Genomic DNA, 12388 nt, shown 5'->3' with positions numbered 1-12388 from the left:
TCATGTCCCCTCTTCTTCCCAAGAAACATCCAGCACAGACATTGACACATTCCTGACGGCACAAGGCATAACTTGTTATGGAGGCTGTTCACAGGGCTGTGTTAAGGTGAATCCACTTGGAGAGGAGCGCCGTTGATTTAGGGCATTACTCAGAGAAAGAGAGAGGGCGAAAGAGTATGAGTCTCCCCTGACTGCATTAGAAGAGCCTCAAGCCTTTGTGGTTTCTTTTGATCAAATCTCTGTGAAAGATGAGTGTCATGCCCTCTTCCAGCCAGCTGTGAGGGGACTGCCCTGTGACTCGAAGGGGGTAGACGTGTGTGTGTGTGTGTCTGTGTGTAGGTGTGTGTGTGTATGTACACCTATCTATGCGTGTCTGTGTAGTGTGTTCAAGCAAGGGAGGAGGTGAGAATGCCGAGTGGGAGGATCTCATTCCAATCCCATGTGCCCAGTTTCACGCACACACACACGCACACATCTTGACTAGTTTAGGAGCCAGTCCACAGCAAAATAAAGAAGAAAGTGGAGGTGTATTTAAGTGTGTGGGGAGAGTGAGAGAGAGCGAGAGAGAGCGAGAGAGAGAGAGAGCGAGAGAGAAAGAGAGAAGCAGAGTACATGTGTACTTATTTAGAGGGAGAAAGTGCTGGGTGTGATGGCGCTTTTGCATTAGTATTTGTGCGAACAGAAGAGTTGGGAGCAGTTGTTTTGTAGGATTGATAGGGAATGGCAAACTCTGTGGTACCCTTGGAAACTTTGGACTGAATGACAATGGCTGAGGTAAGGAGACAATTTCACTAATTCAACTACTTCCCACACTGCAGGGATGCAAGTTTAACAAAGGTCAACGCAAATGAAATTGTGTAGATCCATGAGACAGGCACAATTACTTCGCTTTTTTTTGGGGTACTTTCGCCACAGTCAGTGACTTTTTCTACAGCAGTGTTTATATTGTATTAGACATTAAATTATGCAATACGTGACATATACAAACTGCTTTTCCTGCAAGTTTTTTTTGTTTATACTTCAAAAAATTAGTTTTGTTTGAATTGAATATGTCAGACATGAACAACTTACCTACTACACATCAAATTATGATGTTATATGTAACAAAATATCATTTTATAGAAGCAATTTACCACATGGAAATTTAAATAGTGGGATTTTGATCTGACTTAAAATCACACAAAAAAATATTCTTCTTAACTACTAAATCCATTAACTTTCATTTAAAAGGTTCCTGCATTTTTCTCGTAAAATGTTTCTACTAGTACTAGTGTTCTTTGTTAGTTATAATACTTCTACAATAGCATTTATTTTGTTACTTGTAGATTGTGACACTGTCATGATAGAACATATCTAAACACATCCATCAGTCCATTATCTGTACCGCTTTTCCTCACTCCGGTCACTGGTGTGCTGGGGCCTATCCAAGCTGACTTTGGTCAAGAGGTGGGGTAAAGCTTCAACCGTTTGCCAGCCAATTGAAGGGAACATATAAACAAACAACCACTCACACTTAGCACTTAACAGACAATTTAGACTCTTCAATTCACCTGCCATGCATGTTTTAAGAATGTGGGAGGAAACCGGTGTACCCGGAGGAAAGCCACACAAACACGGGGAGAACACACAAAGCCACACAATACAGGAAGGCCGCAGCCCGATTTTGAACCCATGACCTCGGATCTGTGAGGCGGATGTGCTAACCAGTAGTTCACTGCCCCACCTCATTTAATATATGATATAATAGTATTAAGTCACCTAGTAAAATGTTATTTTATACACACTTAAATGCACTTCTCTTATATGTTATAGCATCATGTTCTGAAGCACAAAGTTATCCAGATACAGCTACTTTGTCACCAAAAATCTTATCTAGGACAGGAGTATCAGACGAGTTCAGCCTCCAGGCAGCTGGTCTTGGGTATAGCCTGCTGGAATGCAATTTAATGACAGCGTAATGTTTTGTTGATGTGGTAGTGGTGGTGTGTTGGTGGCAGAAAAACATTGTGCATCAACTATTGTATGTGTGTGTGAGTGATAGACTTATTACCAGGCCGATATTTGGTATTTTGGCGCATAATGGCATCAGCCTAAAACCCAAAAAACAAACAAACAATCCGATAAGCAATAAGACTAGGTTACTTTGAGATATTAAGTTCTTTGCTGGCACCTCACACTAGTGACCTGCTGTAGAGTAGCTGCGTTGAGGATCTTTTTTTATTTATTTATTTAAACAAAGTGAATAATACTGAGTGATAAGTGAGAGATTAAAGTTCCACTTATATCTACATTTTGAAAACTGTAGAAAACTCTAGTAAGTATTCATTTGTCAAATGACATTCTCTCAGTTTAGGAGAATAAAAAAAAAAAAAAATTCTATTTCATTTATGGATTGGATTGGAGTGAAGAAACCTTTTACATGTGCTTACCACAAACAAATATTGGCTCCAAATTGTATTATTATATTTAATTATTATTTTTAATCCAAATAATATGGCTCCAAATGGCTCCAAATATGATGATGATGATGATGATGATTATTATTATTGAAATAATAATAATAAATAATAATAATAATAATATTTGTTTGTGGTTAAAGAGAATATCAGCGTCAACATTTTGAATAATATAAACTATTATTATTATTATTATATGTATTTATTATTTTTAATAATAACAATGATAATAATAATAATAATATATTATTATTATATCATTATTATTATTATTATTATCAGTTTCGGTATTGGCCCAGAAGAAAACATATCGGTCTATAACTGTTGTGTATAAGCAACACTGAGCATTTGGAGTAGAAAAACACCGTAGTCATTTTATGTTACTAATATATATGTTTGCTATAGTTTGTAAGCTGTCATACCGTCTTGCAAAGTTAAGAAGACAAAAAGATGAATTAATATCAATGATATAATATTAAATGTAACTTTTAAAGTAAAATGCAGATTTTCTTCTATTTTTAAAATTTAAAATGCTACAATAAACTAACAATGCTAAGGTTTGGCTGATCCTCATGTGGTGGGTAGTAGATATATCAACATTAGACTATCAATTTGAAATTGTAATCCATGCGTTACTGCACTTTGTGTTCATTTATTGTTTGTACCAGTCACTGTTTAGGCTGCCAACTCACTCAGCCTCATTAGGCTTACAATTGTCCATCCGTGGATAGGGGTGGAGCAATGCGTGCGTAGCTGCACCAGACTTTTACCCCTTTATTGTTTCCTACAGCTATGATGTCACATACACACACGCTCACCCCTTTCACTGCCACCAAAAGGCTTGTGAGGATTTGTCGGCCAGATGTGACAAAATTGTCAAGAGGCAGAGATCGGATCAGAGGATAGCTGGGGGCCAAACTCTCACATGCAGTGTACCAACATCCCCCCAACCGCAAAAACCCATCCCACCAGCAACAAACCCCCCACTCCCAACCCAAATTCACCCTCAGTCCAACCATCCATATTTGAGGTTAAATAGCTCCAAACAGGGACCCATCCTTGCCCCTAAGCTTCATATAGCATTTGGCTATTTTGAGTTTTTTGTTGTTGTTTCTTTCCCCCATTCCTTCAGTCTCTCTCTCTCTCGTTGATATTTGGGTAAAGAGATGGCATATGTTCTGTCTCGTGCTGTTTCATGTTTGTTTTGTTCTGTATTAGCTTGCCCATGATTGAGTTGCTGGATGAAAGTGAGTTTTTGCTTTTGTTACAAATTGCACTTACCTACGTTCTTCTGCCGGTTTCAACAAAAAACGAAACAAAAAACACTGTATTGTTTTTAAATAAAATGTTATTGTTATTTTTTCCCCCTTTAAAAAAAAAGGGAAAAAAAGTGGTTTTGTGGCGGTCTATATTGAAGGATTCACTCCAAGCAAGTTGACGATTGTCCAAAAATCTTGATATTTTATGTGAAGCTTGAAAAAAGTAATCATGTTTTTACAGTGCTTTTTTATTCAGTGAGGTGGAAATAAATCCCAACCTATTGTTAAATTATTCAGTCATTTTTGTAAAACAACTGTATCATAACCTCACTTTAACTATCACTTGTCCTCATTCCGGTTACGGGTGAGGTGGAGCCTTTTGATTTGAGTGCAGGCGCTATATAAATACAAGCCTTATAAGTTATCTTTATTATCATCACTTTTTATTGTGCATTTGTAAGATTACTAAATTACTGTCACGTACATAGAGTAACTCGAGCAAAACCTTGATTTATTCAGAAGATCAATTTAGATGAGAATTTTAAACAAAAATGGCTGTATATTCATGCCAAGTTTAAGTTTAGCACAAAACGTGGTCTAACTGTACCCATGAGTAGATATCCAATACCCATATCCACCGACCTCAAAATCTGTCTAACCAAATTACACCACTTGCGCCACAAATTAGACTTGGTTCCAACACGCGTACAATTTAGTCTATTTTCAGCCACCAAATTGCCAGGTGTATTGGGGACATTTTCTTTTGCTCCCGGTGCACCTGACAATTTGCCACAATGCCTAGCGTGGTGCTGCGCGGTCTTCCAAATTCTCAAACAGGCAAAATGAGGCTTGCGTCGGCATAAAAATCAATATGCGCCAGTTTTTACACTCGAGCGCATGTACGCTGCCAACAATTTCAGAGCCCAAAGCGTCTCCCATGGCTGAGAGCAAATACGTATTTGCTCTTTCGCTTACTTGATTGCCTTGTTGTTTTTTTTATTATTAAAAATTTTACGTACCACTAATGGTCAAATTTTGAGTTTTTGGCGTTCCGTGCAAAGTGCAGTTCTCTTTTTGTTCTTGTTTCTTGTAGCTCTTGGATCAGAATTTTTTTTTTGTACCTCCAAATTCTTTCAATGACTATAAAAATTATAGATGGATAATAATGTACTGTTTTAATAATTATTAAAAGTCAGTTAGTTTGGTTATTGCTGACAACATTCCCACTTATGTTGTTTCTAACATTTATTATTATTATTATTATTTCAGGTACTTTTTATTCTCCATACTTTTTGCCATGTAAAAACTCCCACATAATAGATCCGATTTACACCGTTCAAATTTCAACTTACTTCAAAGATTCACGCCTTCCTGGGAATATATTGTCTGAGTCCACATTACTTATAGTTTTCGCACGATTTAATGTTAAATATCAACTTTTCCCCAAACATTTCCAATGAACTTTGACATTTTTGACTTGATTAATAAAATCTACACTCTAATGTCAAGTAGATATGAAACAAAACATTACACACTAATAGGTGGGACTGTAATTTAATACTTATTTACTTTTGTCTATTCATAATTTATTAACAGCAGTGTTAACAGTGAATTTAGTCATGTTTATAACTGGATAATAAACAGTTCAACATATTTTTAAAAACTTTGTGAATAAACTCAGTGCTTAAAACGCACATATTTTCCCATGTATAAAACAGGGGTCAGCAATGTGGTGCCCGTGAGCAATAGGTACCCCCCTACTGACCACATACGTAACCCACAGGCCTGTTCCAAAAATGTGCTCAACAGTGATGGGACATTGTGATTTTCTTGGAATCTTGTAGAAGTGGTCATTCAACACTGTAAACACTGGCAGAGATTTATAGAAATAAAGTGTTGCATATTGTTATTTGGTTCCGAATTATTGTGAGAAATCATTGACACGATGAATGTCTTAACTGTCCATACACAATTTGAGCAAATACAGTATGTTATTTCAGAACAATTGGTAGCCTTCCGCATTAATTGATATTCATTAAATAGCACTGTTTCAAAAAGGTTGGTCATCTGCCATAAAGGCAGTCAGTCGATCATTGACTAAAGATTTTAAATCAGCCTGACATTTTGATTTGGTTTACTTATCCAGTGATCTGATTAACTTCACCATAAATGGCTTCTCGGTTAATGCATTAGAATCCCGTCAAGAGAGATAAAATATATTTAAATGCATTTAGTCTTTTTTTTAAACTACATTTAGGCATATATTGAAAAATTATGAAATTGTATTTAAAGACTATTTATTTTGTGGCAGCGATTCTAGCATTAGAGGTTTAGGGGTGCTACAAAGATGTTTAAGGAATGCTACAAAGCGGGGTCCAAAAATGACAGTGATAGGCATAAAAGCCTGAAGTCTGACTACTGCATTGTTTCCTAGTTTGGAAAAAAAAACTTCAGCTAACTCCTACCTTGCAAGTAGCAACATGACTATGAAAAAATAATAATCTGATTAGTAATGCAAATAATGTGTTGGTGTTGAGTGGTAGAAGGTAATAAATGTTTCACATATCCTGTAGAAAATAAGATACAATTACAATTTCACTCGACTAGACAGAGAATCACACTAGGACTGGATTCAAGGACAATGCTCTACTCATCCATGCTTGCAAGCAAAAGCAGAGGTGTGAACGTCTCGGAACTCGTACAAATCGGACTTCAACCAAAAATCGGAGTAAAAAATGCCTCGGAGTTTGAACTCATTTTCGAAGGTCGAACACCCAAGCAAAGCAAGCTAAGCCGAACGTACCTTGAACAGGTAGCTGAGTGAACCCGAGTAATGCCGAATGCTCACGTTGCGGTAGTTGAGACAATGCGCTGCTCATTTCCAGTCAGAGTGTTAATACTCTCAAAGGTGCTCCATACATTTGCAAGTGCATTTTGATTTTTCCACGACAATTTTCTTCGCCATGGGCGCAAAGAAAGACAACAGTGCCAATGGCAGCAAAGAAAAATGTACAGTGCTACGAACCACAGTGGATTTAGGAAGATTATCGCGCCGTTGTAACTACCGTGACTACCTCTGTAAATACTGGCACGAAGACCCCCCTTAGCTGTTCAACAACGTGCCTGACGTTAAACAACGCACGCAAGGGCCGCTTAGTAGTCTAACAATATGGCCAATGTAAAATACACAAACTCAGCACTGAACTAAAGCAAGCATTAACATAGCATTTTTCATCCACTGATGCCATCACACCAAAACAAAAAGGTACGGTATTTTTTATTGTTTAAATACTGTACAGGGTGTAAATGTAAAAAACAAAAATATAAATTAAAATGGGAATTTTCTGTTTTTGGAGCTTGGTAACGGACTAACTGCATTTACATTATTTCCTATGGGATTTTTTTTTTCGGAGGTTGAACAATTCGGACTTTGATCACTTCACAGGAACGAATTATGTTCAAACTCCGAGATACCACTGTGTATATATATATATATATCCATTTACTTAACCCTCTCAAGGGACGCAGGGGGCACTGGAGCCTATCCCAGCTGGCTTTGGGCAGTAGGCGGGGTACAACCTGAACTGGTTGCTATCTATCTATCTATCTATCTATCTATCTATCTATCTATCTATCTATCTATCTATCTATCTATCTATCTATCTATCTATCTATCTATCTATCTATCTATCTATCTATCTATCTATCTATCTATCTATCTATATGCCGCAAATTACTGTATTACCATCCATCAGTTTTTTTCTATACTGCTTTGTCCTCATGAGGGGCGTGGATGAAAAGGAGTCTAGTTTCTCAAATGTGATGCATACAGTAAATGCTAGCAGATTAATAAGCCCCCAAAAGGTATGAGAAGCATTCTATGGAGACAAAGACCATGTTACCATACACGCTCACCCTTTTCACTGCCACCAAAGATGACACTAATTGTTTTCTCATTTCATATATTGAAATGTATTCTTTATTTGGTTTACAGGCAAGATAAATAAAAAATTCAACATGGACGAAAACAAATTCCATACATAAAACAATCGAAAGGGTGTAGGCAGAAGCAAAAGCTTTTCATTTCTGTTCCTACCCCTCTAGCACTTCAAAATACAAGAAATAATCATTAATTCAACAATTGTACATTTTATAAAGCACCAAATCAAAACATGAGTCGCCACAAGGCGCTCCACAGCAAGGTCCAACCTTGCCTTACCTTTGATAACTTTAAAATAAGAAAGCATCAAGAAGTTTAAACATTACAGCAACATTAGCTCTCTATTGCTAAGTGTCCTATCATAAGTGCCCTATCATAATCGTTTTTAGTGACATTGTGACAGGGCATGCTGTATAAAGACTCATGTTGTTGACAGTATTATTTTCTTTGCCAAAAAATGCCATTTGTTAAGATTAGTCAATCTACCTGGCATGTACTAGGAGTGCTAAATACTAATATATCAGTTTCACATACAGTAACTCTTGTTAAGAGTGTTTATACTCTCCCCAACATACATAGTGTGCCCGAGGAGATAAATCCTAATAATGAAAAAAATCCTTTTAGGAGGACACGGTCATGGTGAAAAAAGGCATGAAATTCTGTTTAGGGATGAGTTGTTGTGTATCATCAGTAATACGGTGAATAAGTATGTGAGGAAATGTGAATATTTTCATTTATTGTGGTTCTACTGTAAATAGGGTTAGGGGCGACTGTGCTCCTAGTAAAAAAATAAAATAATAAAAAGTTAGTCTGGAGCCCTTGTGCCATTTGACCTCCTTCTCTTTTTCATCTTCTTCCCAAGAACTCTAGAAATCAATAACAGAAAAACACTTGAGGCTAGATGCTCACTGAACACTTTGGGCTTCTTTTTCATGCCCAGCGCAAATCTTGTGCGAGACACAGTCTAAATCTGCGCAAAGGTGGCTAGAATGAGTTTTGGTATGTTTGGCACGACGTTTGGCTCAGTTAAAAACGGGTGTTTTGCGTCATGGTGGGCATGAACACAGCCTACTTGATTTCACCGTCAATCGAAGCGGCTCCTCTAAACGCGGTGCCCAAGAGGTGCACAGTCCTTGACATGACGGTAGAAGAAACTGATGAGACGAGAAGACCTCCACCTTGTCCTGCGGATGATGTGAAGTTGGGGACTCGGAGACTGCTTTAATTAATTTGTGTTTTTGTGTGAATTTGTGCCATTAAATTGTCATAAGCGTCATTCACTCAGTATACGCCAGTTTTACGCTGTAGTTCTAGTGTGGTCTGTGTATGTGTGTGTGTGTGTGTGTGTGTGTGTGTTGAACATTCTGGGGCACCTGTTAGAAATGTATAGAATACAGCCGTAGGTATATGTGCACCCACAATAGTTTTGGATTAGCCTAATTGGACATTGTAAGCTCTTAGAAGATGAGATGAGATAATTGCAGAGTGTTTATACTGTTCTGTTTTTACTATGCACATGACAAATAAAAATCTTGAATCTTAACATTTGTCCATTTTTTGCAGGCTATCTGTTGCACTTTGTTGAATTGCAACTGTGACAACTTTAAGCCTGGGAAGCTGAAACGTCGACAGTGTGAAAGCTGCAAGCATGGCTGGGTTGCACATGGTAAGAGCTGAATTGCTTTCTCCAATACAAGGGAAATTCATACAATTTACATCTCTGGAATAGGATGAGAGGCGATTCTTAATTGTTTGGGTGTACTTGATCCTGAAAACAAATTATGAAAAGTTTTATGTCGGGGAGATTTGCAAAGCTGTTAGAAAATTAAGGGAAATTCAGAGAATGCATAGTTTTTCAGTTTTTTTTTTTTTTTGGGAGATGGTTTGAGGTGTTTTGTCTGCAATATTGGGCCCTGCTGTCAGTTGAATTACATTTTGATTATAGTGGAACCTCAAGTTATGAACTTAATTGGTTTATGACCTGTTTATAACCTAATTTGAAGTACCGGTGATGTGTTCTATTGAAAGGAATGGAAATACAATTAATCCCAGTCATGCTTCTTTAAACCAAATAAATGTAATGCAATAGAGAAATAAATGAAAACACACTATTATAAACATATAATATACTTAAAATAAACACGATTAACTATTATTGCTCATTTAGGGAAAAAAAGTGACGAGGACTACAACTCCTCCTCCACTGAAAAAGTATTTTTCCATAACTTGGGAACAAGTGTTTTTTATTATTATTAGTATTATTTTATTATTATTATTATTATTATTGTCTCTTTTCTAATTAATGAGTTGATTTTGGCAAACTAATGGTGGGAAACTTGTCTTTTTGTTTTTGTCTATCATTTTTATAATTTTCCCTTTTCCTAGGAGCCATTGAGACTGTTGAGAGCTTTATTTAGTTACGTTACAAAAGTCCATCTACTTCCGCATTCATTCATAAAACGCGACTGCTTCTCGCATCTGTTCCTGGGTGAATGTATGCCGGTGGAACTTCCACCTCATGACAACAGCTGTAGATGGCTATCTTCACCCGACTACACAAAATTAGGGTTAGGGTTTTGGCAAAATGATTTTCTAACTTCTTTGATGAAAATGAAATCATTTATTCACTTCTTTCACCACGTCATTCACAAATGCTATTACATTTGATTGGATGTGGAGGTGGAACTTTTGACTAGATAAGCAAACAACTTCCCACCTTATGTGCGAATTGATCCAAGTAGTTTTCAGTTAACAGCCCTTTGTATTATGGTTGTCAGTCAATTGTGACATCTAATGTGAACGCAAAGCGCCCGTGATGCGATTCGCATGTGCAAAGAGCACACGTCGAGTGACGTACACCTAAAACAACGTCACGTTGCAGTGTTCACGGAAATAACCCGACCCGCAACGTTTCACCTCCAACCAAGCTGCCGAGGCAAGTAAGTTTTATCACTGTCATATACAAATTTAGCTGCAGATTGGTGGACTTGTTTCGCGGACGTGTTATGAGTTGGATTCATGTGTTGTCTGCATACATTATGCAAATTCAGCTGTGCGTACGCCAGCGCTCCTGGTTGGTGGACTGTTTTCACGCTCCCTCCTGGTTGGCTGCTATCCTCGGCTTCCTCGTGTGTCAGTTTTGAATGTGCTATTTACAAAAACAGCAACAAAAATCCGTCTTACTTATTTTTTCATCTTGTGTCGCCTGAGTAGCGATGTTGGAAGAGGTAATCTACTGTTACTCGAAACAGCTTTGTATATATTCACAGACGTGTCAGTAGTCTCCCTTCCAAGCACTCTTTCCCACCTGCGCAGAGCGCATATCAGGCTTTTGATGACGTATGAATCGGATGCATGCGGATGAGCGTTCACAGTGCAGACGCATCGCATACATATCCAATTTATAGCCACATACGAAAGAGGCCAAAATTGGGTGTGAAAAAATCGGAATTGTACCGTTCACACTGCATGAAAAAATCAGATACTTGTCAAAAAATCGGAATTGAGCTGCAGTGTAAACGCAGCCATAGACAGGACTAGAGGACACCCAACCAGTACGATGAGCAAAAGCAAACAAACGATCCAACAAGGACTAAACAGAAACAAGGAACTAAATACAAGCAAGTTAACGAGACAATGGGAAACACCTGGACACGACACAAGTGGCTAAGGCATCTGATTGGTAGACACTGACAAACAGTTGGACACAAAACCATAACGAGAAAAGATATGAATCCCAAGAAACAAGACATAACATGAAGCAAAACCAAATACAAAACTAAGCAAACAGATCATGACATGCTGCGTTGTGATTGGAATTCCCTCAGTACAGGCTTTCCAAGTAAGGGGTGGTCATTAATAACGCGTTAAAAAAATTTGTGACATTAACTCTTTGACTGCCATAAACGTTATAAAACGTTTAGCATAAACCTAGGGAAGGGCGCCGAGGACGTTAAAAGACGTCCCCTATGTTTTTTTTTTTTTTTTTTTCTTTTCAAAAACGGGTGCAGGAAAGCCTTGGGCAGCTGTGCTGAAAGTATCAGGCAGATCTGATTAGTAAAAGACTCGTTTTGGCCCCTAGAGGGCAGCGATGACTCTCTTTGCACAAGGTTGGATGGGCCGCCCACCGTGGGCGTCAGTAGAAGACGTGAGGCGGAGCTAGAGTGTTGAGGAGACAATGGCTGGTTCAAGCCATTGTGGCTTGACCAAGCAACCGGTTGCAAGCAACTCACGCTTGAGCATTTTTTTCAAAGACGGAAAGCATCAATCAATACTAAAAAGCGCATTGATGTCGATTGTTCCGGGTACTTCTACACAATCGGACATTCGATCGGGCGATGGAGAGTTGGCATCGACCAATGCAGATTGATGATGATGATGATGATGACTCCGAGCTTGACGCCAAAGTTGGAAGCCTTGGCGCGACTGTTACTATCACGTAGTAAGCCTCACCGGCTAAGCGCGGCTAGCGCTGCTAAGGCCGGAAAACGCGCACAATAGCCGGCCGGGTACTTCTACACAATCGGACATTCGATCGGGCGATGGAGAGTTGGCATCGACCAATGCAGATTGATGATGATGATGATGATGACTCCGAGCTTGACGCCAAAGTTGGAAGCTTTGACGCAACTGCTATGATTACGTAGTAAGCCTCACCGGCTAAGCGCGGCTACCGCTGCTAACGCCGGAGCTGCACAAGCGGACATTCGATCGGACAATGAAGAGTACCCCGA

The 12388-nt window shown here is 38.5% G+C and overlaps 1 protein-coding gene across 3 annotated transcripts in view; it reads left to right on the top strand.

Moving 5' to 3' along the window:
* Positions 1-501: 501 nt before the first annotated feature.
* The window catches only part of bnc1 (basonuclin zinc finger protein 1), a 32921-nt gene continuing 21034 nt past the window's right edge, over positions 502-12388 (top strand). For all 3 annotated transcript variants that reach the window (XM_086071955.1, XM_086071954.1, XM_086071953.1), the window contains exons 1-2: positions 502-774; positions 9219-9321. Coding sequence is in view for 2 of the 3 variants with exons in the window: in XM_086071954.1 (XP_085928080.1) it covers positions 760-774; positions 9219-9321 (118 nt within the window). In the remaining variant the exon portion in view is untranslated. The remainder of the gene's footprint in view (positions 775-9218; positions 9322-12388) is intronic.

Source organism: Leptonotus elevatus, chromosome 3 (assembly GCF_054856555.1).
Source record: "Leptonotus elevatus isolate MCC_2025b chromosome 3, RoL_Lele_1.0, whole genome shotgun sequence".
Classification (NCBI taxonomy): domain Eukaryota; kingdom Metazoa; phylum Chordata; class Actinopteri; order Syngnathiformes; family Syngnathidae; genus Leptonotus; species Leptonotus elevatus.
The sequence above is the reverse complement of the archived record's forward strand: the minus strand, read 5'-3'. Positions and strand labels throughout refer to the sequence as shown.